This window comes from Rhinopithecus roxellana, chromosome 15 (assembly GCF_007565055.1).
Source record: "Rhinopithecus roxellana isolate Shanxi Qingling chromosome 15, ASM756505v1, whole genome shotgun sequence".
NCBI classification, from domain to species: domain Eukaryota; kingdom Metazoa; phylum Chordata; class Mammalia; order Primates; family Cercopithecidae; genus Rhinopithecus; species Rhinopithecus roxellana.
The window spans coordinates 439,262-463,050 of NC_044563.1; the positions used below are offsets into that span (position 1 = coordinate 439,262).

Below are 23,789 nucleotides of genomic sequence, written 5' to 3' on the forward strand. Positions count from 1 at the left end.
GGCCTGCGCGGCCGCGGCAGCAACAGACGACACACCCCCGCCCACCATCTTGGTGCGTCCCGGAGCTACGGCGTCTGAGCAGGGCCGAAAGCCGCGGCGGCGGTTCGCGTTTCTCGTGTCCGCTTGACTGACAGCTGCGCGGCGGGAGCGGACGAAGCGAGCGGGAGGCGAAGGCGCAGGTACAGCGCCCGGGGGTCGTGGGGGCGTGCGGCCAGGGTCTCGCGGCCCGAGGTGTCCGACCGGGAGCGGCTGGAGCCGGACGCGAGCGGGGCGCGCCGAGTTCGAGCCCAGAACCGACACGCAGCAACAAGTGGGGTCCGGCGCGGGAGCTTGGGGAGAGGGCGGGCGGGGACCGGGGTGGGTCTTCCTGCTGCTCTTCTTGGCCCCGCCGGGTAGTGGGTCTCTCCGCCTCTACCCGCGGGGTGTCCGGGGCTCTCGGTGCCGAGTTCGGGGGTCCCATTCTGGACGCGGCCCAGCCCCTAGGGGCGCCGCCCTGGCCTCGGCCGCGCAGTTACGGCCCCCGCCGGCTGCTCCCCGCCCCAGGCTCTTGTCCGCGTTCTTTCTGCTCCTTCCCAGGAAGGGGTCGGGGTGCGCCCTCCCCGGTCCCGGCTCTGCTGGGCTGCTCGCCGTCCCGACGCTGAGACGCGCCTCTGAGCACGGGGAGAGGGGGCCTGATAGGGAGGACGGGAAGGGCGTCGTGGAAGAGGTGCTCTTCGAATTGAACCTTGAAGACCCCGGCATAGGGGACCCCTGGGCAGACTCCCGGAGGCTGCACTGGCAGGACCCGCTGAAGGCCGCAGCTCTGCTTTGCCCTGGAGCTCAGGGCCTACGGAGGACGAGGGTCGGGGAGCCCGTGTCTCTCGGATGGAGTGCGGGGGGGCTGGCACCAGCACCCTTCTTGCTGTGCCCCTGGGGTGGGGGTGAGGAAATGGGGGGTCGGTGTAGCAGTAGGAGGCAAAGAAGACTCCTTGGAGGTACGAGGTGGGCTGTGGGGAGTGGGTGGGCTGCAAAGTGGCACCCATGAGGGGGCTCTGGGCTGGGGCTTCCAGCTGGGGTGGGACCTGTGCTGGGTTCCAGGCATCAGCTGCCGCTTTCTCAGGGCAATGCTGGGTCTGCCTTAGTTGCAGGGGAGGAGAATGAAGGGTTTTCTGGGTCCAGAGTGGTGCTGGCCAGATCCACTGCACACTTGGGATTTCTGCTCCCACCCTGGCCAGGGCCCTGGGCAGCTTCCCCAGTGGCATTTGTCATACCTCACCCAGCCACATGCAGGGCCACGAGCGGAGGCCACTTCCCTTCCCTGACCCCCTCCCCCCAGGATGAGTGGACGCACATCCTGCTCTGGGCAGAGGGGTAGGACAGGGGCCGTGAGTAACGGTGGCCTGGGATCAGAGCCAGGCTCAGCTGCAGAGGCTGCTGGTGGCTGTGGAGGTGAGGGAGGCAGGGGGGTCCGGGATGTTAGCAGGGTGGGCCCTGGGGAGTGGGTGGGGGCCCGGAGACTTCCTGGAGGAGGGTCCAGGGCCTGTCCTGCCCCTGTTCCTGCCTGCAGGAGTTGTTTACTCGGAGCACGGGGCGGGGAGAGTAAGCTGCCTTCCAAATCCTGGCTTGGGCCGAGCTGACATTCTTGAAATTCCAAGTGTGTACGCTTCCTATCCCTCCATTTCCTAGCAGAGCCCCTGAGACCTGGAGACTGCCCCCAGCCTCAGGCTCTGTGCACCTCCCCCGAATCCCCACCACATGTGTGCGGAGGCTCCTGGGGAGCCCAGGCCTGTCCTCAGCCCTGACTGGGTTATACCTGAGGACCATGGGGAGCCTGGGGCTGCCTCAGCCCTGGCTGGTGCGTCCCCCTGAGAGCCTGTGGGGCGGAACAGCCTGGGGCCTGGGCCCGGCCCTCCTCAGGCTAGCGGGGGTGGGAGGCAGCCTGGTGGGGGGGCAGGGCACTGTGCTGGCCAGCAGGGGCGGGTGGGGGCCTCTCTCTCCTGGGTGTGGAGTGTTGGTACGGACTCGGCCTGGCTTCTCCGGAGGGCCTGGGATGGGGCCAGGAGGGCGAGGCACTGGTTTTGTAGAAGGGGGCGTTGTGGAGCCTCCTGTGGTCAGGACTGGGCACAGGGAGCGGAGGGTGGGCTCCCCCAAGCACTTCCTGCTAGAGGAGGGGTCACTTCAGGGCAAGTGACCAGGGGAAACCCATGATTGAAGTTTTAGCTGCTGAGCCCCTCCCACCCCGGGTGTTGCCCTGGAAACAGGCCAGCCACGGGACTCGGAGGGCTGGGGGCGGAGCACGGGCTGCCCTCTGGCTGGGATTCAGCTGAACTTGCACTCTGGTCTGGGATCACAGCCTGTGTTCCCCTATCTGTGAAGCTCAGGTGGGACCAGAAACTGCCCACCAGGAGGGCTGCATCCCTCCTGCCCCTGAGACTGGGCATGGCCTTTGGCTGGGAGAGGGTGATCATGGTGTGTGTCCCCAGCCTCGCCCCCACACCTGTGCCCTCTGGCCCTGTCCATGCCTGGGACAGATGTGTGCTCATCCTGAGGATGTTGTGGGGTGGGGTGGGTGCACACGGCGTCACGAGCACACGAGCCGGACACCTCAGCGGTGCACACAGCCAAGGCCACTACCCACCATACCCACGACATCCGTGTCCTCCCTGCAGTCCTGGGAGACCGGCATTTTGAGCAGTGGGCTCTGTAGATGGGCTGAAGGCTGAACCGGCCCCAGCCTAACCACTCACATGCCTGGGCTGGTGGCATTTGGGGATGTCCCTGCCTGCCACGCAGCTGCCCAGGCCTGATGTGCCCCCCAGACTGTTCTGAAGGGGTCTAGGTTGCACGGGTCAGGGCCAGGGCTGTGGTGGGATGGCACCTGAGGTGTGGCTGCTCCTGGAGCCTGGGGGTTGTGGGAAGGTGCCCCCCACCCAGGATCCTAAGTGTGTTGCGTTCACCCCCAACTCCCAGCAGAGAAATACCCAACAGTGCAGGGGAGGGTTACAGGGAAGGCCTGGAGTGTGGGGTTGGCCTCGGTGGTCCTCAGAGGAAAGACTGGGGAACCTCTGGACTGTCTGTCCCTCCCCTGGGGCTGGTGGGGGGATCAGAGTGTTGTCTCCAGCCTCCAGGGCTCAGGTTTGGGTGGGAGAGGCCTGGTCCCACCCAGACTCTATGTGCAGCCCCCAGTCCCTGCTCCTTGTGTGCACGAGGGGGTGCTAGCTTGCTTGGGACCCCCCGCCCAGGGTGAGGGCCTGGGACAGGCACTGGGGCCCCGCAGGGGCTGAGGCAGCCAGGAAGCCCACAGCGTAAGCTGTTTGTGTTGGCGGGCCTCCCTGCTTCCTCAAAGCTACCTCAGAGCCTGTGAGCCTGGGGAGTCAGGGTGTGTGGGCTTGGCTCTGCTATCTGTCCTGAGCTGCCCCTGCTGGGCCATGTGGAGACCCCGGGCTCTGGGCTGGGCCAGGACTGAGCTGCTGCTGGGGCTCAGAGAGGCCGCTCCACTGGCCTGGCACCCAGGCTACTGCAGACAGGCTGTTCTGTCACGTGGGCAGGCCCCTCGTGGGTGTCTGAGGTCTCCTTGCAGCTCAGTCCCCCGGGCTTTTCCAACCTGCAGAGCTCTGGGTGTCTGTCTTGGGGCCCTCGCTCAGCCAGGGTTGGGTTGGAACCTCTGTGGTTCCCTCCTGCCCTCGGGCTACTGGACGGACAGTTAGCTCACTCCAGAGAGCCGGGTATTTGGGGCGAGGTGTTGCGGGGTGGAGCCAGCAGGGCAGGGAGTGGTGGGCACTGCGTTTGGCTGCCCAGGTGAGTTTGGGGCCTCTCCCTGGCCAGAAATCCATGAGTGCCAGGAGGAGGACAGACTCCCCAACCCATGGTGGAGGAGGGCCTTGAGGGGCCTTGCTGACAGCTCCATGGGGAGGGCACGAGGCCCCCTTCCTGAGCTGGGGTATCTGCTCAGAGCCCAAGGCAGGGTGGGGTGGGAGTGCTCGTGCCTGGCAGGAAGCAGACAGCAGGCTGGTCCAGGGGTCTGGGACCCCAGCAGGGAGGCACTGCTGCGTGTCTGTGTGGGTGCAAGCGTGTGCCTTGGCCTGTGTCTCTGCATGTCCCTGTGCTGTGAGTATATGTCTTTGAACATGTGTTCTCTGCACACCATGTCTCTGTGAGTGAGCCTATGTCCCTGCCTGGCTGTCTCAGAGGCCTGAACGGGCAGAATTTGGTGATTTCAGTCACTGATTCAAAGCTCTCCTGGTTGGGGCTACTCCTCAGTGGTCTTTGCCCCCGAGTCTGGTGGTGTATCCCCTGCCCACCCCCGACTGTCCCTCTGCCCTGTAGGGACCTGGCCCCAGGTGGGGGTTCCCTGCCCTTGTCTAGGAGCATCTCTGGCTGTGCTGAGGGTGGAAGCCAGGGCTCCACTCTGCCCATCTTTCCTTCCGCAGAGCTTGGGGCTGCCTTGGTCGCACCCACCGCCTGCCTGCCCACTGGTCAGCCTTCAGGGACCCTGAGCAGCGCCTGGCCTCTTTCCTGTGGCCAGCCCAGGTATGTCACAGCCCGGCGGGGCTGGATGGTTGTGGCGGGCAGCAGTGGGCTTGCCTCTGGGTCTCACTTTGCCGGCCCAGGGGCCTTGCCAGCCGGACACTTTGACAACACACCTGAGTGTGTAATCGGAGCTCCCGTGAAGGGGGGCTGGACTTTGGAGACAGGGTCCCAGAACACCCTGGCTGGGTGTTGAGGAAGGACCCTCCCCGACTGAGTTCTGACCCTGTGGCCTTGCCCGGGCCCCTGCCTGTGTCTGAGCAACCCAGTGTGAATCCTGAACTTGGCAACAGCAGCAAGCCCAGGCCCTGCCCCTACTGGCCCTCGGTGGTCTTGTTTGAGGTTTTTGATGTCTTCTTGAATAGGCCTCATCTGCTCACCTGGGTGATGTGTGCAGGGCTTTGTAGATGGGAAAGGGGGTGGCAGGGGTCTTCGGGGGCACTGGGACTGCATCCTGGGTGCTGGGCTCAGTGCAGGCACCCAGACCAGCTCTCCCTTTGCCCTCCCACCTGCGTGGGACCCTCGAGCCTTGCCCGCCACTTCTCCTTCCAGCCCCAGCCACAGAGGGATGCAGGAGAGATGGGGCAGGGGTGCCACTGGCTAGCCTGGCAGCAGATGTTCTCCTTGGGGTGGTTCAGGTGGTGTTTTTGACTGCAGCTGGGGTCTGGCTTCTCCCAGTCAGCCTGGGGTCCTCCCAGGTCCCCGTGGTACCTCCCCTTGCCTGGTCCACTACTAGGTGCTCTGAGCACTGCCCAGGTCACATGCGAGCTCCCTGGAGGCGCTGCCCACGGCTGAGTGTCTGCCCTCGGGTTGTACCTGCATGGTTGAGGGAAGGGGGCCGGGCGTCATCTGCTCTCTGGGGAGAGCTGCGGGTGTTTCTGTCACGGTCGGGGTCCCAGGGTTCCTGGGGTCTCTGCTGGGCCCCGATGCGTGGCCTCCGTTCTGACCCATTCCTGGGGCCCAGACCCACCAAAGAACCCTCAGGGGAAGGACAGGGTAGGGGCCATGGGAAGCGCCAGGATGGCCGTGTGGGCCTTCAGGGGACCTCCAGACTAGCCTCCTGTTCAGGGGTCCCCCTGTCCCCTTCCCCCAGCGAGGACCTGGGCATGGGGTGCTGCCCTGGGGCTTGGGCTGCAGTTCTCTACAGAGCCCTTGGGGGGCAGCAGAGGCTTGGGGCAGGTCCTCAGGGGTGGGCAGAGGTGCAGGACCTCCCTGGGCACCCAGGTCTCCCACTGCAGTCCTCCCCAGACCTGCCAGCTCCCACATCAGTTACTCCAGGAGGACCCAGGCCTCCAGAGATGGCCAGCCCTGCCATGGAGCACCCCTTGCCCTCCCTTAGCGGTCTCTCCCTCCTCTTCCTCCTTCCCTTCCTCATTCCCCACCTCTGGGCTTCATGTCACCTGCCAGGAATCTGGGTCACATGCTGGTGTCTTCCCAACACCGTAGGGCCCTTGTGCCCTGCAGTGGTGCTGGGGCTTCAGAGACGTGGGGTAGGCTGCGGGGCACAGCTGGGGGCCTCTGTCCCCATCTCCGGCTGTGGGAGGCGTGTGCGCACCCGGCGTGATGACACCCAGGAGTGCAGGCACATCTGCGCACGGGGCCAGTATGTCTGTACCTGTCGGGGGCGGGGTGAGGTCTCTTACAGGCTGACTTCCAGCCTGGGCTTGAAGAAAATGAAATTCTGGGCCTCTTGTTTAAAAAGTATCAAGAATTTCAAGACGGGAACAGCAGAGCATCAAGCCAGCTGGAGTGGGTGCGAGCAACTGTCCTTGAAGCCGGCCCCGCTCCCGCCTTGGGGACTACACGGGGCGGAGGCCGAGCCGTGCCCACCTGGAACGCTCTGGGTCTGGCCTGGGGCTGCCAGCCTCCCGCGGGGCTGCCTGGTGGGGGGGATGTCTCAGCAATCACACCTGCGCTCTTCTGCGTTGTGGAACCTCTCGTATAGTCAAAGACTCAACGGCACCCGCTCCATGCACTGCAGGCTGACCCAACCCGCGCCCCCCCGCCGGCACCCAGGGCTTCCCAAAGCGCCCGGGGCGGGGCCGCCCCAAGTTGCCACCAGACAGTAGCGGGGTCACCCTCCATTTGCGTAGTGCTTTGCGTATTGTTCGCGTGGTCAGAGGTCTCCAAGCCCGACCCGGGGCCGGGGTCCAGGCGAGGTACCGTGGGGGGAAGGGCTGCGGGCGTCGCTCGCGGGCCAAGAGCTGCCCAGGTCTCATCCCCAAGTCCCGGCCCCGGCCCCCAGTCCCCTCAGGCGCCCTTCACGAGCATCTTCCTGCCGCGCGTGCAAGGCGGGGAGGGCTGGGGCGCCGGCGCGGGCGGAGGGGCCGGGGTCGCGGCTGGTGCGTTGCCGGGGTCTGCGATTGGTCGGCCCGGGCGGAGCGCTGGGGTTTGCCGGGCGGTGCGGGAGGAGGGGAGGGGGTCCGCGCGTGGGCGGAGCCGCCGGGGATTGGCTGGGAGGGCGCGGGGCGGGGCGCGCGAGGTCGCGGGGCGCGGGGGCCGCAGCGCGCGGGCTGGGCAGGTGTCGGGGTCCCGCAGCCGGGGTCCGTGCGGATCCGCGCGTCCCGCTGCCACCGCGGGGGCCAGACCGGGAGCGGGAGCGGGGCCGGAGCAGGCACTGGCCGGCGGGATGGGGGTTTCCGGGGCGGCGGGCGTGGGGCGCTGAGCGGCGGCCCCGGCACACCCGGGCGAGATGCGCCGCTCCAGCACGGACGAGTCCACGTACCGGCGCAGCCCCTCTCCGGAGGGCAAGGAGCCGGGCTTCGCGCGCGGCGGCCCCTTCCGGCGCTACAGCAGCCTGTACGGGCGCGCGGGAGGCGGGGACGCCGGGGGCGCCTTCTTCGGCCTGCACGCGAATCCCGGCCCCAAGGCGGCCCAGGCGCGCTACACGTCGCCCAAGGGCAACAAGTACGTGGTCTTCTACCTGGACCTCTCCTTCATCTTCCTCCTAGAGCTGAAGCGCTGCGGCATGGCGCGCGCCTGCCTCCAGGCCGTCAAGTATCTCATGTTCGCCTTCAACCTGCTCTTCTGGGTGAGTACTGGGGCCGGGGTGGGTGCCCGGGAAAGACCCGGGGTCCCTGCCGCGGCGGGTCGCGGGGTCTGGGAGGCCGGAGTCGCTGCCCCAGCCGGGCGTTGGGTGCGGTTGGGGGATGGTCCAGGAGGACCCAAGACCGCTGCTCCGGCTGGGGGCTGGACTGGGCGGGTGGGGAAGGTTTTCGCCATCACTGGGTCTGACCCCTGCACTCCGAGAGGCTGCCCCACGCCCCGGCCCCCTCTCCTCTCCTCTCTTGATGGGACGGGACACGTTGCACACGTGCGCGCCGGGCAGGGCCACCCGGGCACTGCGCCTCCCCTAGGGTCGGGATTCGAGTCCCGGTCGTGGCCAGTTTTGCGCGGGGCCCCGGTGCCTCCCCTGGGCCCGCCCCCTCCTCGGTGCAGCTGGCATCCTTACCTGGGCCCCGCCCCTCCAGGCAGGCGACCTGCCCGCCGGCCAAGGGACTCACTTCCGAGGGGTTGAGCCGGCTGCCGCCAAGGTTCCCCAGTCGCCGGGAGGCGCTGCGGAAGGGAATCCCGGACACTGAGCAGGGCCGTGGGCCATGAGTGCTCGCGGCAGACCCTGGCTTTCCCGCGCCTCCGGCAGCAGAGGCTTCCCTAACTTTTGCCGAGGTGGTGTCAGGTGTGCTCAGACCTGGAGTGGTGTCCAAGGTGGGCCCTGTGTGCTGGGCGGAGCAGAGCTGAAGTAGAGGGAGGATAAGGTTCCACCCCAGCCCCAAGTCATTAGGAGGTGGGGCAGGACTCCCACCTGGCCAGGAGCCGCGGCCCTGTCCTGTTCCTGGCCCCTGTGGAGGGCAACTGGAGTTGGGGGTGGCCAAGGATGACCTGGGCCGGGCCTGGGGCTTTGCTGGCTGGGCTGGGGGAGGTGAAGTGATGCCAAGGTCATTCTGTGCCCTATCCTTAATTCCTGAACCAGCTCCTGCAGTTGGGAGTCAGGGGTGTGGCCTCAGCTTCTGCCTGGGCTCTGGGCTTCAGGAGGCTGTCCATCTGCATGAGATCCAGCTGGGGCCAAGTACCCAGAAGCCTGGGTCCGCCTTCCCACTTCTCCCCTCCTGAGCCCTGGCTCCTTCTCTCACCAGCTTGGGGTGGGGGCTGGGGGGGTCCTGGGAGGGACAGCCAGCCTGGGTTGCCAGCCAGGTGTGACCCAAGGAGCCTCCTGCTCCAGACATCCACCTCCAGAAGGAGTCACCCCAAGGGTTTGTTTTCTGCAAGAGGCTCTTGAAGGGGTGACGCCCAGGCCTGAGGGGTGCCTTGGAGGTAGGGGTGGTGGGAGACATGGGTGTGGGCTGGAGCTGGTGGGTGTGGGGGGTGGGCTGCAGGTGGCTGAGTGACCAGAGTGTTTCTGTGATGGGGGACGGGGCCGAATGACTGAAGGGCAGTGGGTGTGGGGGCCCGGCAGGCAGGCAGGTCCGGGGAGGGGAAGCCCTCTCCTCTGTCCACCCCCCTCCCCTCCTCCGTGGCCTGGACACCTGCCTTCAGGAAGAGAGAATAGGGTCCTGGGGGGGGATCTCTCTGCCCTGAGAGCAGCCCACCTTCATGGAAGACCCCAGGTGGACCTCTCTTTGCTCTGTGAACCCCAAAGAGGCCTCCATTTCTGCCGCTGGCAGACACACTCCACCGTCCTCAACCTGGGAAGGAACACACCAGGAACCCTCCTGGGACCCTGTTCTGGGCTGGAAAATCCAGTTCTCTCTTTTTTATTTTTATTTTTTGAAATGAAGTCTTGCTGTGTCACCTGGAGTGAAGCAGCGTGATCTCGGCTCACTGCAACCTTCCGCCTCTGGGGTTCAAGCGATTCTCCCACCTCAGCCTCCCAAGTAACTGGGATTACAGATGTACATTACCACGCCCGGCTAATTTCTGTATTTTTAGTAGAGACGGGATTTCACTATGTTGGTCAGGCTGGTCTTGAACTCCTGTCCTCATGATCCACCGTCTCTGCCTCCCAAAGTGCTGGGATTACAGGCGTGAGCCACCGTGACCGGCCCCAATTATTTTTTATTATTCAATCACCACCTGCTGCCCAGTCCAGCAAACTGGAGCCCCACTGGCCTCATACACCAGCCTTGACGCCCCCAACCCTGGGCTGGTGCCCAGTGGGGGTCTGAGGGTGGGAGCAGGGCAGGGGAAGTAAGAATGGGTGGGGGTTTTGTCAGGAGAGTCTGTCCTGGGCTGACGTCCGCACCTGCTGTGCCCTGAGTCACTGTGAGCTAAGCCCCCTCCTCCTGGCGTGAGGTTATTTCGGGAGTCAGGCCTAGTGCCCCTTCCCCAGGCCTCCTTTCCTTTTGGGGGTGCCAGCTCCCTGTAGTAGGGCTTTTGCATTTCCTACTCATCTGTCCTACCGGGGGACAGAACCGGCCCTTTCCTCCTCAGAATCATTTCCTCCATCTCAGGAGTGAAACTCAGGGGTTAAGGTGGTGGGAGGGGCATTCCCCTGGTGGGACCCCAAGAGCCCATGTGTGTCTGTCCTGACCCCCTGCTGCCGGAGTCTTGCTGGGCCTGTGGGGAGAGCATGGGGGAGCCCCAGTGGGCAGCCAGTGACCAGAGCCATGGGCAGTGGTGGGAGCCGGGACGGGGTGAGGAAAGTTGTGTGTGACTGGGGGGCTGTGCCCGTCCTGGGTGTGGCTGTGGGTGTGGAGGCAGGGGCTGAGCCCTGTAAGTGGTACAGGTGTGGCCAGGATGAGGGGTCCTGTGGCACTGGGAGGAGTTGGGGGGCTGAGAGTGGAGCACCTGTGCCTGGCTCCTGTGCAGCGGTCAGGATGCAGTGACAGTTCTGCAGCTTCCCTCTGCCCCCACCGTGCCTGCCTGCCCCTTAGCTTTGCTCTCCTGTGCCCTCAACCCCAGCCTGGCACCTCTCTCTCCTCCCTTTGTCTTCATGCTCTTCTCAAAACCCCCCTTCTTCCAAATGCAGACCCTCCAAGGCCCTGACAGTACTCCTGGCTTCCAAGGTCTCTTTGGGTCCAGACCTGAGCCCCCCTCCACACCCATGGTCAGGCTGGGCCCCTGGCTGAGACCACAGTCACTAACTGGGCCTGGGACAGCCTCGGGGCCTACTTGAGGCAGGAAAGGAAGGGGCTCGCTCCAGAAGACTGATTGACATATTTCTTTACAGCGTTGGTTTGGATTTCCGGGGCAGGCATCTTTGTTGGGGTCTGGTAGGGTAGGGCTGCTCGCAAGGGTCTATACTCAGAGCCTCCAGCTTTGGGTGGAGTGGAGAGGGCTCCTGGGGCAGCCAGGGTGGGGAGGTAGGATGTGTCCTGGCTTGGTGGTGGGGCACCCGGTGGGGCCTTCAGAGTTTAGAGCAGTGGTGCCAACTCCTAGCCCCATGGACATCTGGGGACACACTGCCTGCCTTCAGCAAATAGGAGCCCCACCTGGTGACGGCAGCTCCACTGGGGCACAGCCACTGAGCCTGCCTTTGAGCCCTCCCTGCACAGGGTTAGCTGCCTGTGATGGGGCCTGGGAGTCTCCTGGGAGCCCCATTCTGGGGGAAGGTGGGTGCAGGGCCCGTGAGCCTGAGCAAGGTGTCCTGGGTCCAGGCAGGTGCCGACACAGACACAGGTCAGCAGTAGTGAGGGCATGGGGGCTCTGCTGCCCCGGGACCCCTACCTTCAGGCCTCTGTGCTGCCTCGTCAGCTCAACCTCTGCCAGCAACGCTCTTCCCTTAATGGAAGTGGAGGTCCCAGGGGCGGAGGGGAGAGGACGGGGCCTGCTCTTCCTGCCGGTCAGGGGTGGAGGCGGCTGAGCTCCTTAGCAAGGTGCCACCACCAAGGGCTGTCCTCCTGCCCGCCTGGCCTCGGCTCCTTCCCGACGCTGCTTCTCAGGGTGGGTGCTGCTCCCTTTCCTCTCCCCGCTCCAGCACCAGGAGCTCAGCAGAAGCTCAGGCCCTCTCTGCACTGTGTGGTTAGGGCCCGTCTGGGGGGCCGGGGTGGCGGTCGGAGTCCTGTCTCCCACTGTGGGACGCCGGGCAGGTCCTGCCCTCCTTGGGGCCTCATTTTCTCATCTGTGCCATGTGGGGCAGTACAGGATGAGGTCCCCAGGTGCTGGCCTGACCCGGGGGGTGAGTGGAAATGTGGGAGGCCCGTCAACCCCTTGCCACCTGCACTGACCCCCAGGGAGACACCCCAGGTGGGCAGTGTGTCGGAGCCAGGTGGTCCAGGGCCCCAGCCTGGAGGGGACACGGGGACTGTCCTGACTCTGTCCTGCTTGGGCTGTCAACCCTGGATGTGTGGGGGCCCCTCAGCCTGACTGCCCACTCTCTTGTTGTCCCAAAGGAAGGTCCTGGCTGCGCTTGGGGCCTCTGCTCTGAGATCGGCAGTGAGCCTGGTGGAGGGGTGCAGCGGGGGCAGTCCTTGGCTTCCCCTCCCCTGGGATGAGCTGAGGCGATGTCTGGCAGATGCCATGGCGGGCCCGCCTGCGCTGGCCTCTGGGCAGCACAGTGTCCCCAAGGGTGGCAGAGGGCTCTGCCTCCAGCTCCCAGGCCTCTCTGAGGTGTTTAACATCCCAGGCCAGCCTTTGGGGTGGGGATGGCGGCGAACTCCCAACATCCATTTCTGAAGGAAGGCCCTGATGCCAGCAACCACAGTGTGTCTGAGCCTTGGGAAGTGTGTCGCTCCCTGTGGGTGGGGAGCAGCAGCGGTCGGTTGGGGGACGCTGCCTGCCCAGCTGCGGGCTCCAGGTAGCTCTGGTGCTGTTGGGGGTAGGTCAGACTTGTCCACCTGGTGACACAGGCCTGGCACCATGGACCTCTGCAGGTTCCAGGTCTCAGCTGGTGGCAGGGCAGGCAGGCTGGGCCTTGGTGTGGAGTGGGCTCTCCCCGGGGGCAGAGATGTGGCATTGGCAGCTCAGGGCTGCAGGGGGCAGGCAGAGAAGTCAGGAGGCCCACGCAGGGGGACGGGAGTGAGCGTGGGGGCCTGGGCTCCCAGCCGCACCTGTGTCATGTGAGCGGTGGCCCTGGCCTGGTGATGGCCGGCCTGCCTCCTTGCAGCTCCTACACAGCCCTGCTGCACCCACAGCCCTGCTGGGTCACAGTCTCCTCCTGGATTCCTCCCCGCCCTCCAGCAAACTCCTACTCACCCTGCAGGACCCAGCATTGGCACCCTGGGCAGGTGCCCCCGACGAGGGCTATTCCGCTCTCCCTGCCTTGGACACTGGCCTCAGGATGGGCCTTGCTCACTGGGTGGGGCTGGTCTCCTCATCTGTGGGCCCTGGGGGAAGGGTGAGGGGTTCAGGGGTGAGGGAACAGAGGACAGATGGGGGTGTGGAAACAGGATGTTGCTCGGGACCCACAGCTTTAAGGAAACAAATCACAGTGAACCACACGTTGTAAGTGGACAGACTTGTAATCCCTGGAAACCAGCATCCCAGCCATGATGGGATGTTCCTGCCAGCCCAGAGGGTCCTGAGGCTGTGCTGGCTGCCAGCATCTCTGTCTCTGGACAGAGCCCTGGCTCCTGCGGGGACTCAGCCCCCCCATCCTATTCCAAGGACGTGGCTGGCAGCCCAGCCATCTGCCACACAAAGACACGTGGCCGGAGGGGCAGTGGGCTGAGGATGGGCAGCCGGTCAGCGCAGCCCCCGCGGGCCTAGAGGGAGCACACTCCATGGACTGCAGTGACTGCACCCCGGCCTGAGGCCTCCAGGAGGCTCAAGGGGGCCGTCCCCCAGCACCTGCCCAAGAGGCTCAGGTGGGCTATCCAGACCAGAAAAGAAGGGCAGAGCGGAGAATGCACAGGCCTCAGCAGCACCTGCACACGCTCAGTGCTGGGGGACGGCCCCCCGAGCCTCTTGGGCTCCTAGTCTTGGGCTGAGCCATCAGTTGCTGCTGAAGATCAGGGTGAGCAAGTGTCTGATGGACTGAGCCTGGGGCCAGGTGTGCTGGACGGACATTGGCCAGAGATGGTCTCAGGCAGGTACTGGGGACAGGTTCTGGGCAGCGGACAGTGTGAGCTGATGCCTGGGAGAAGGACGGGCCCCAGGCACCGCTGACTCGAGGTGAAGAGGTCTGGGATGCAGCCGCTCGCCTGGGCTGTTCCCTCAGCTGCCATCCAGGGTTCCTCTCCCATCTGTCATGGGGCGGGGTCAGCCTCCCACCTGAGCTTGTGTCTGGCCTGGTGGGGGCAGCAGTGAGGGAGAGAGGTTTTCAGCCTGTTCCTATTTGTATTGAGTGGTTGGGGATGGGGATGGAGTTCCTCTGGTTTCCGGGCCAGGCCCAGATGCTGGGTGGGACCCTGGTAGGGTACGCAGGCTGCCAGCCACACCCCCAGCTGCTTCCCCTCTGGCTGCATTTGACCAGAGGGACCTGGCCCTCCTGGCCTCAGCCCTGCTCATCCTGCCTTTGATGTTCTGTCTACAAGCAAATGGGGTGCATTTTCTCTTGCACTTTGAGGCTATAATTTTCCTGCCAAAATGTTTTAAAAGCTGCACACACAGAAACACTTTCAGAATTGCAGGTAATTTTATTAACCACGTGCACACGCTTTATCTGTGTCGGTCTACTAGCGTGCAGGTGCAGCACGCTGGGGCCTCGGGGACGCTGGGTCGCAGGGCAAGACTGTGCGTGTGTGGCCACGTGTGATGGTGTGAGGCGTCTGTGGCAATGTGGGCTGTCTGCCACAGTGTGTGTGACCGAACCCGTCTGGTGACAGCGAGTGGGTGGGTCTTTCCTGCCGTCTCGGGTGGAGGTGAAGGATGTTTCGTGGAGTGTTAATTAGGGAAATCAGTTCCCACCAGGGCTGGGGCCATTGTGGAAGGGGTCCAGGGCTGGAGGTGTAGGGCCCCTTCCTGCCCAGCCCCCGTGGAACGGGGGTGTCCCACACCTGGCTTGGCACCAGTCACTCTGCACACGTCCTCCCTGTGCCCTTCGATGCATCCCCTTGGGGCGAGGGGAGCTCGGAACTGCTTATTTTCCTGCTGACAGGAGAGGTCTGCCGTCCTTGGAAGGCAGAGGCGGACGGTGCAGGCAGTTTGGTTTTTTTTTTTTTTTTGAGACTGAGTCTCTGTCGCCCAGGCTGGAGTGCAGTGGCACTGTCTCGGCTCACTGCAAGCTCTGCCTCCTGGGTTCACGCCGTTCTCCTGCCTCAGCCTCCCAAGTAGCTGGGACTACAGGCGCCTGCCACAGCGCCAAGCTAATTTTTTGTATTTTTAGTACAGACGGGGTTTCACCGTGTTAGCCAGAATGGTCTCGATCTCCTGAATTCGTGATCCACCCACCTCACCCTCCCAAAGTGCTGGGATTACAGGTGTAAGCCACCGCGCCCGGCCCCAGTTTGGGTTTTAAATGACAGTTTTCTCTGTTGCGCCAGCACCTCCCCTAAGTTCAGGGACCTTCACCCCCCAGCCTGGGCATTTTAGCCTGGAATGCAACTTGCGGGGTTGCTTGGTGCTTGAGGCCAGGATATGCTCTGAGCTGGCGATGGCCATCTCTTCTTCTGGGGCCTCTCGTTTCCCTCTGACCTTCTGCCCTCATCACCTGGTGATCTGGACCCAGGGCCATATCCCTTCTTCGCCCAGTTCTTGGGGCAGTGACCATGTCAGGCCATGTGTGGTGCCCTGTCTGCCCCTCCATGAAACCTGGGAACTGTGGGAGAACATGGGGACAGCCCAGGGGCAGGCTGGGGTTCCTGTGTGCTCCTCAGGAATGCCCCTCAGTTCCACACGGCCTTGTCTGAACTGGTCTGTACCTGGTGCGCATGTCCTTGTGCCCAACGGTCTGGAGGGAGCACTGAGTGAGCCGTTGCCTCCAGGCCTCTCCCGTGGTCCAGGATGTTACAAGGGACACCTCTCCAAAGATGCGTGGGTGGGGGTGCTGAGTTAGCAGTCGGCACCCTCTATAGCCCGTCCCCCAGCTGCTGGTGCATCCCGTAGCAGGGCCAGGTCCCCCAGGAAGTGGGGGCATCTCTGTAGAGTTGGCAGACCCTGCCCATCCTGGGGTTGTGGCCCAAGCCCGGTGCTCCTTGTGAGGACAGATTCTCTTAATTAGGGATGTCCCCGGCACTTGTGCCACAGAGCTGGCCTCTGGTCCTGCACACTCCAGACACATCCACCCTGGCTCACACACCCCGCTCACAAGCACCCCGGTTTCCATGCACCCCAGGCTCCCATGCACCCTGCTCATATGCACCCCAGTTCCCATGCATCCCCACTCACACGCACCCTGGTTCCCACACACCCCAAGCTCCCACGCACCCCGGCTCACATGCACCCCTGCTTACATGCACCCCCATTCACATGCACCCCAGGCTCCTCCGCATCCTGGCCAACAAGCATCCTGGCCCACATGCACCCCAGGCTCCTACGCATCCTGGCCAACAAGCATCCTGGCCCACATGCATCCCTGCTCACATGCACCCTGGCTCCCACGCACTCTGGCGCAGATGTACCCCTGCTCACACGCACCCCGGCTCACACAGCCCCCCTGGCTCACATACATCTCTGGGGTCACATGCACCCCAGCTCACACCCATCCCGACTCGCACCCCAGCTCACAGGCATCCTGGCCCACACACACCCTGGCTCACATGCACCCCGGCTCACACGCTCCCTGGTCCCCATGCACCTCAGCTCACACGCACCCCGGCTCACACGCTCCCTGGCCCCCATGCACCTCGGCTCACATGCACCCCGGGCCCACACGCACCCCCTCTTGTACCCCAGCTCACATGCACCCCTGCTAACACACCCCCTCTCACAGGCACCCCGGCTCACACATGCCCCAGGCTCATGCATCCCTCCCCTGGTGCATCTCTGGGCCGCCCTCTGCCAGGCTGTGCTGGCTCCCATCCCCAAGCCTTTTCCTGGTCTCCTAGGAAGCCTCCCCTCTCCCCCTAAGCTGCTTCTGGAGCTGGGTTTGCTCAGAAGCAACACCCAGGCTGGGCACTCTGCCCAGGTCTCCTATTGGCTCCTTAGCAGCACCCCTGGAGCCATGAGGGGCTGTGTGGTCAGAGCCAGCAAGTTAGCCCCTGCCTTGGTACTCCGAATCCTGGGGCCCAGAGCACAGGGGTGACCCGTCTTCCTGCACCCGGTCTGTCTAGCGCCCCTGCGTCCCTGCATCCCGTGCCTGGCCTGCTGGGGAGGGGCTCTGGGCTTGGGTGTCAGAGCTCAGCAGGCACCAGGAGCACAGGGGTGACCCGTCTTCCTGCACCCGGTCTGTCCAGCGCCCCTGTGTCCCGTGCCTGGCCTGCTGGGGAGGGGCTCTGGGCTTGGGTGTCAGAGCTCAGCAGGCACCAGGAGCCAGCGGCTCGGCAGGGCTTCCCAGGACAGGCCCTGAGCCAGCAGCCTCCGGACGGCATTCTGGTGTGAACGTTCAGCAGAGATGCTGCCTTGGGAAGGCCGGGGAAGGACAGCCTGCATGCTCCCCAGGACGGCCTGAGCACGTGTGGGACTTGTGGGCCCCAGCAGGGGGGATTCTGCTTTGAGGGGATTTCACCCTGAGGAGCCCAGAGGGACCCAAGACACCAGTGAGAGGCCTGGCCTGAACCTCTGGCCACCAAGTGACCACGCCGGCCTTGGGCAGGGAGCCACGTCCCATCTCCCCAGCATAGGCTCCTGCCTGCCTGCCAGCCAGTGAAAGGGTGGCGGTCTCCAACCTGCAGCCTGGCCTGGCTGATGCACTGCTCAGGGAGGGGCAGGGGAGCGTGCACACGAGGAGGGGGCATCTCCCACCCCCAGGCCCCCTGAGGCAAGAGTCTTGGGGCCCATGGGGCCTGCGGGAGCCCTGCCAGGGTGGAGGCCCCAGGCCTGTCGTGAACCGAGCTGGTGTGGCGGGTGGGGGTGGGCCGGCTGCTGGTGGCCAGCAGCTCATCTCCCAGCCTTGGTTTCTGTCTGGAAAGTGGGGTGTGAGTCTGCCACTGGGGCTTGGGAGGCTTTTATGGGGTGACTTGGGGCTTCTGGTAGCCCCCAGGGAACCCCCAGAGCCTGTGGTCTGGGTGCTCTGAGGGGTTCCATCGGGTAGAGGGGTGGCTTTGCCAGCCTCCTCCCAAGTCCCGTCTGATCGGGTGGGGCAGGGATCCCGCAGGGCTGTGTGGCCCTTCCCCAGAACCAGTCCACCGTCGGCAGCCCAGGACGTCTACCCACCACCCGCCTGGGCGCCCACACTGCGGACCAGGAGCTGGTCAGCGTTTTCCGGTGACTGCTTACCCCGTGCCCAGGTCTGGAACGTATCTTCCGTCTCCCCCTGAAACGGCCCAAGCCCGAGGCCTCAGCGTCTGAGGGTGGGGGTCCGACAGGACCCCTGCTTCCCTTGAGGCCTTGCTGAGCTGGCAGCCTAGCACCCTCTCTCCGGGCGCAGGACCCCCTCGTCTCCCCCGCCTCTTCCTGTTTTAATTGATTTTTATAAGAACAAGCACTTAGGAAACACAGTAAGAGCTCCAGCGGTTACAGAGGCTGCGGGAGGTGCTCCTGGGGGACCTGCCTTCTCCGTTCCCGCCAGTGCCTGTGTGGCTGTAAGAAATCATAACTTGGCTGGGCACAGTGGCGCATGCCTATAATCTCAACACTTTGGGAGGCCAAGGCGGGCGGATCACGAGGTCAGATCGAGACCATCCTGGCTAACATGGTGAAACCCTGTCTCTACCAAAAATACAAAAAGGTAGCCAGGTGTGGTGGTGCACGCCTGTAGTCCCAGCTACTTGGGAGGCTGAGGCAGGAGAATCACTTGAACCTGGGAGGCGGAGGAGGTTGCAGTGAGCCGAGATGGCGCCACTGCACTCCAGCCTGGGCAACAGAGTGAGACTCCATGTCCAAAAAAAGAGAAAGAAAGGAAAGAAAGAAAAGGAAGGAAGGAAGGGACACAGGGAGGGAGGGGGAGAGGGGAGGAAGGTAGGGGGAGAGAGGAGAGAGAGACAAAGTGTGAGGGAATCAGCATTTCTCCTGCCATGAGTGACAGGGGACAGCCGGGGACATCACAGAGACCTTCTTGGGAAGTGCGCACCAGAATCCTGAGACCACCTGCCAGGAAGCCCCATCCCGGAGTGAGGGCAGGGCTGGGTCTCCCTGATAGCACAGTCTGGAAAGGCTGGAGTGGCCTGTCAGGTGGGGAGTGGGCTTCTGTGCTGGGCAGACCAGAGGGTGAAGTGGGGTTGGGGGTGTGCAGGCTGCGTCCTGGGGCCTAAGGTCCCGCCCCTTTGGCTGCAGACCTGGGGGTGGGCAGATCCCTCCTAGAGGGAGTTTCAGGGGCACAAGGGAGCCCCCACCACTGTGGCCATGGATTGTGGGTTTGGGGATGGGGTGCCAACCCAGGGTGTCGGGAAAAGACTGGCCTGCCCTGGACACCCGCCAGGGCTGCCGTGGGATTCAGCAGGACTCCGGGTGGTTCTGCCTCAGGCTGGCAGGCAGTGTGGCCTTGGCTTGCGGGCCGGGCTCTGCTCTGGGGTCCAGAGCTTGTGTTGGGGCCTCACCCTGTCTGTGTCTCTCATGTTGCTGTGCCCCAGCTGGGGGGCTGTGGCGTGCTGGGCGTCGGCATCTGGCTGGCCGCCACCCAGGGGAGCTTCGCCACGCTGTCCTCCTCCTTCCCATCCCTGTCGGCTGCCAACCTGCTCATCATCACCGGTGCCTTTGTCATGGCCATCGGCTTCGTGGGCTGCCTGGGCGCCATCAAGGAGAACAAGTGCCTCCTGCTCGCTGTGAGTGCCGGGGTCCAGGTGATGCTCCGGGTGGGACGATGCAGGGTGGGGCTCCGGTGGTCCCCAGGCCTTGTCTGCTGCAGGGACCTCCAGATGTGGGCACCACCTCTGGGGCCTGACCTCCAGGGTGGGAATGTGGCCACTGTTGGGTCTTCCAGGCTGCATTGGGGCTGGGGGCTGATTTGTGGAGTAGGGGCGGAGGCGGGGGTCACTCGAGAACATGCTGTAGCTTGTCAGGAGCCTCTCTTGACAGGACACTGGCCCTGGTGAGCACAGGCACAGCCCCATACACGTGTGCACAGGCATGCACAGCCTTTCACGGGCTTGTGGTCTCCAGGACTCATTCCTGACCACCCCACCCCCACTGTGGCCCCTTCCCCAGCTCCTTGTCCAGGGCCTGGTCTCTCAGCTCCCTGGGACTGTCTGCTGGGACCCTCCCAGCCCCCACCTCGCCTCAGGGATGGACTTATAGGCAGGGATGTTTATCCTCCTTGGAAATGTTCATCACAGATCATTAAAAAGGAAAAGGGCTCCTAGATGGCAACACAGGCTTGCTACCGATTAATATGCCTGGCTGAGGCTGTGGGCCCGAAGCAGGTCTGCAGCCTGCTGAGGTCCTAAATCATGAGGCTTCAGATCACCTCTTTGTCTGAGAAGCCCTGGATGGGGTAGGGCCTCCCTTAGATCGCCTCAGCCAGCCCACTCCCCTCCGTGCCCCTTCCTGGGGGTGAGCCCCACATCTCTCAGCCTCCCCAGCATCCGTTGGGGCCCAGAGGCCCCTGGAGGCAGTCGGTGGGGGTCTGTGGCAGCCCTGCTGGGGCTTGGAGCTCCTCCAACAGTTGAGGAAGCTGCTGTGTGTGGGCCCCGCCAGGCCTGCAGGGACAGAAGCCCTACCCCCTTTCCCACAGGTGACTTGGGACCAGAACCCTGGGTACCTCCTGGGGGTGAGGGGCTCCTGTGTCCTTAGCCCAGGACCCTGTCTGCCCCACTCACGCCTCACGCCCACTCTGCCTGGGCCCCCCAGTTCCTGGACACACCCTGTCCATGCCTACCCTCCTCTTGCGGGTGTCAGTGACCTCTGTATGGAGGAGCAGCAGGGCTGGGGTCAGGCTGAGCTTCAGGGCTGCCGCCAGGAGGGGGAAGCTTGTATGGTCAGAGGTGGGGCTTGCAGCCTGTGGTCTTGCTGGAGGGGGCATCAGCCACCCTGGCTGCCCTGAGGGCTGTGACATGGGAGTGGAAGGGGCCTCTGCAGCCCAGGTGTGACAGGCACCCCGCGAGGCACTCGCCAGACACTCACAGGCCCCCGGATGGAGGTGTCTGAAGCCAGCTGACAGGGGCTAGAGCCTCGGGAACAGGGACTTGTGCCCACTTGGGGGTGTCTGGGTTGCCCCAGGGATGGGGACAGGGGAGGGGAGCCCAGGCCAGCCTGGGGCCCTACACTCAGGGGCTGAACAGGACACGACAGTCACAGTCCCTGGACCTGGGGCCGAGGTTGAGGGTTCTGAGGTGGGGGTGGCATTCTGGGGTCTCGGATTGGGGGCCTGGCAGGGGTTTCCTGGCAGCACCAGGTATCCATGAGGTGTGTGGCCCTGGCCCCTGGCATGCTATGGGGTGGAGGCCGTGGGGCCTGGCAGGTCCCTGTCTGAGCCTGCCCCCTCCACAGTTCTTCCTGCTGCTGCTACTGGTGTTCCTGCTGGAGGCCACCATTGCCATCCTCTTCTTCGCCTACACGGACAAGGTATGGCTGCCTCAGCCGCAGGCCCAGCTGCAGGGCTGGGGGCTCCATCCTGACTCCCAGGGAGCACCGTGGGCCCGGTGTGGACAGAGTGGCCCCCCATCTGCCCTCCCTGGCGGCCAAGACAGCGGGTGTGGATTTACCAGGCCTGGAGGGGAAGCACCCCCAACCCTGGGAGGCTGTGCTGTGGCTCTGTGGTGACTGGGGCACAAGGGCACTGCTCCCCCACCCGGAGGGCGCGCCTAGGTCGTCCCCCGACACAGCGTCCCGGGCTGTCTGCTCCCAGCGCCTCGTCCTGGCTGCTCACCGTGGGGTTCTGCTCTGTAGAACGGCCTCTTCTTGGTCACTCATTTATATATTCAGCCATTTGTTTATACTGGGATGAAGTCACGGCTATTGAGGCTGCACTCTGAGCTAGAACACAACACTGCTTTGTTTTGTAAATCACACTGTCCGTCCTTGGCCCTGGGGAGCTCTTGCCGTCGGCTGCTGGGTCCCCTGACGTGCCCCCATCAACAGACTTTTCATTCTGGGGCCACATCCTGACTTCCTGGCACTGTAGGGCGCTCCAGGCTCCTCCTGCATTCCCTGCCCTGGCCCGGGAATCAGCCCCTTTTCCAGGATGCCCTGGGTCCTCACTGAATATTGGGGACCGTGGCCAGGGTGCTGGGTGGGCTTGACACTCATAGCTCCTGGCTTTCAGCTCACAGAGCACGGCTGCACGTGTCCTGACACGTGGAGTCACCTGTATCCCTGTCTTCTGTCCCCCCAGGACCCATGGTCCTCCCCCAGCCTGGGGAGGAAGCCCGGAGGTGGGGACCCTGGGCCTCAGGGCTGCTGGGAGGACATGGGGCTGGTGTGTCTGCAGCTTGGTGGGCTAGGAAGGGCAGGAGACACTTCAGGACCAGGTGCAGGCTTAGGGGCCAGCGAGGGGGTCTGGATGAGGGAGGCGGGGTACAGTGGGAGGGGCCCTGCTGATCCCCCCGCACCCCCAGATTGACAGGTACGCCCAGCAAGACCTGAAGAAAGGCTTGCACCTGTACGGCACGCAGGGCAACGTGGGCCTCACCAACGCCTGGAGCATCATCCAGACTGACGTGAGTCCTGGGCAGGTGGGCAGGGTCAGCGGGTGCCCCCTTCCCTCCCGCCTCAGCCCGACCTGAGCTTGTCCCCCAGTTCCGCTGCTGTGGTGTCTCCAACTACACTGACTGGTTTGAGGTGTACAACGCCACGCGGGTACCTGACTCCTGCTGCCTGGAGTTCAGTGAGAGCTGCGGGCTGCACGCACCTGGCACCTGGTGGAAGGCGGTGAGACCCCCACACTGGGGGCTGGCGGGGGCCTAGAGGGTGGGACTGGCAGGCCCTTCCATGACATGCAGGACATGCCTCCTGCAGCCGTGCTACGAGACGGTGAAGGTGTGGCTCCAGGAGAACCTGCTGGCTGTGGGCGTCTTTGGGCTGTGCACGGCACTGGTGCAGGTATGGCCTGGGGACTGTAGACTCCCTGCTACCCCTTTGCTGGGGCCTTCTGAGCCCAGGGAACAAAGTAGCAAAGGCCTTGCCCCCAGGAACCCATGATCAGGGGAGGCTGGGGCAAAAGCAGGAGGATGAGTTCGGGGGGATGGGCAGGGACGGCCTGTGGGGACGGTGGGCTCCCTCCTAGTGGACAGAGGCAGAGGCTGGTGTGCGGTGGAGGCTGGCGGCCGTCTGTGCTGGTTGGTGGCCCAGGACTGGCCAGTGTGTAGAGAGTGGCAGCTGGGGTCCTGGTGCCTGTGGCCCCTGCTCTCCAAACTCCACAGCCCCCAGGAAGTCCTGGGTGTCCTCATGCTTGCAAGGCTCAGGGGAGGGTGCTATGGCTTGAGCCGCAGGGGTTGGGTGGGGGGTGTGAGCCACCAGGAAGCTGAAGGACTCTACCGCTGTGTCCCCTGCTCCGGGGTCAGGGCCAGGGCACCTGCTGAGGACAGGGACCGCTCTGGGCTTGAGGCCTGAGGCCATGGAGCTGCCGTGCCCAGCCCTCCTCCCTCCCCACAGATCCTAGGCCTGACCTTCGCCATGACCATGTACTGCCAGGTGGTCAAGGCAGACACCTACTGCGCATAGGCTGCCCGCTTCTCTGCCTAAAGGACGCCCACAGGGAGACGGCCGTGCCCACAGCTGCCTTTCCCACCACCAGCCTCGGTGCTCTGCCCCATGCTGGGAGGAGGAAGGGAGGGACAGGTGCCCGGAGCCCCCGGAACAGTGTTTCTGGAAGGCCTGGCTGAGGTGGCTTCCAGGCCTCCAAACCCCCCCGGGAGGGGTGGCCACATGCTGGTATGGGACCCAGGGCGGGGGGGCGGTCTCCAGCACTTTTTATATTTACGCATTCTCCAAAGCAGTGTCCACACGGGGGCCAGCCTGTGGCCCCCAGCCTCCCGGGAAACGGGTTGGGGCTGCAAGAACAGGGGCTTGGCATCCTGGAAGTGGCCCCACTGGTCCTGGTGCTCCAGGCAGGGCCATGGACCCCTTACCTACATTCCACAGTGGGCCCGTGGGGCTCCTGGTGCATCCTAATAAAGTGTGAGCCACAGCCCTTGCGTCTACTGCTAGTCTGCCTTCCCTACCCCATCTTCCCTTCTGGCACCCAGGCCTGGGGCAGGGCAGCCTCTGGCATGAGGCTTAGGCAGAGCCCTGTGGCTGTGGGGTCACCTGGTGCACAGGCCTGGGGGAGCCGCCTGCAGAGGACTCTCCAGACTTCTGGTTTTAAGGAAATCGTGACATTAGCTCTAAGAAGTGATGATGAGGTCAGACACGGTAGCTCACACCTGTAATCCCTTTGGGAGGCCAAGGTGGGTGGATCACTTGAGGTCAGGAGTTTGAGACCAGCCTGGCCAACA

The 23,789-nt window shown here is 64.3% G+C and overlaps 2 protein-coding genes and 1 long non-coding RNA gene across 6 annotated transcripts; 2 read left to right on the forward strand and 1 right to left on the reverse strand.

Moving 5' to 3' along the window:
* Positions 1 to 24: 24 nt before the first annotated feature.
* TSPAN4 (tetraspanin 4) lies at positions 25 to 23,489 on the forward strand. Of its 4 annotated transcripts, none has more exons than XM_010387117.2 (9): positions 25 to 179; positions 4,410 to 4,509; positions 7,458 to 7,537; positions 18,990 to 19,181; positions 20,845 to 20,919; positions 21,912 to 22,013; positions 22,093 to 22,224; positions 22,312 to 22,395; positions 22,948 to 23,489. In XM_010387117.2, exons 3-9 carry the CDS (start codon positions 7,475 to 7,477, stop codon positions 23,014 to 23,016), a joined length of 717 nt encoding a protein of 238 aa, XP_010385419.1. In that variant the 5' UTR covers positions 25 to 179; positions 4,410 to 4,509; positions 7,458 to 7,474; the 3' UTR covers positions 23,017 to 23,489. The 4 variants fall into 4 exon arrangements, with proteins under 4 accessions (XP_010385419.1, XP_010385667.1, XP_010385508.1 ...); XM_010387206.2 differs by lacking the exon at positions 25 to 179 and adding an exon at positions 1,309 to 1,428; XM_010387290.2 differs by lacking the exon at positions 25 to 179 and adding an exon at positions 1,591 to 1,633.
* LOC115893686 (uncharacterized protein SPEM3-like) lies at positions 14,729 to 18,104 on the forward strand. Its single transcript, XM_030918994.1, has 2 exons — positions 14,729 to 15,800; positions 15,850 to 18,104. The coding sequence occupies exons 1-2, from the start codon at positions 15,544 to 15,546 to the stop codon at positions 16,562 to 16,564; spliced, it is 972 nt and encodes a 323-aa protein (XP_030774854.1). The 5' UTR covers positions 14,729 to 15,543; the 3' UTR covers positions 16,565 to 18,104.
* LOC115893687 lies at positions 19,178 to 21,918 on the reverse strand. The gene is made up of 3 exons (XR_004053752.1): positions 21,224 to 21,918; positions 20,234 to 20,906; positions 19,178 to 19,444 (listed from the first exon to the last, which is right to left on the reverse strand). It is a non-coding gene; the product is annotated as an uncharacterized LOC115893687 (long non-coding RNA).
* Positions 23,490 to 23,789: the final 300 nt, after the last annotated feature.

What these genes read in the sequence shown, in the direction of transcription:
- TSPAN4 (XM_010387117.2), top strand. Translation starts at nt 7,475, where the DNA reads ATGGCGCGCGCCTGCCTCCAGGCCGTCAAGTATCTCATGTTCGCCTTC. An exon ending in TCTTCGCCTACACGGACAAG is followed by an intron (nt 20,920 to 21,911) that starts GTATGGCTGCCT and finishes CCGCACCCCCAG; the next exon opens with ATTGACAGGTACGCCCAGCA. An exon ending in GGAGCATCATCCAGACTGAC is followed by an intron (nt 22,014 to 22,092) that starts GTGAGTCCTGGG and finishes CTTGTCCCCCAG; the next exon opens with TTCCGCTGCTGTGGTGTCTC.
- LOC115893686 (XM_030918994.1), top strand. Translation starts at nt 15,544, where the DNA reads ATGTCCCCGGCACTTGTGCCACAGAGCTGGCCTCTGGTCCTGCACACT. An exon ending in CCCATTCACATGCACCCCAG is followed by an intron (nt 15,801 to 15,849) that starts GCTCCTCCGCAT and finishes CATGCACCCCAG; the next exon opens with GCTCCTACGCATCCTGGCCA.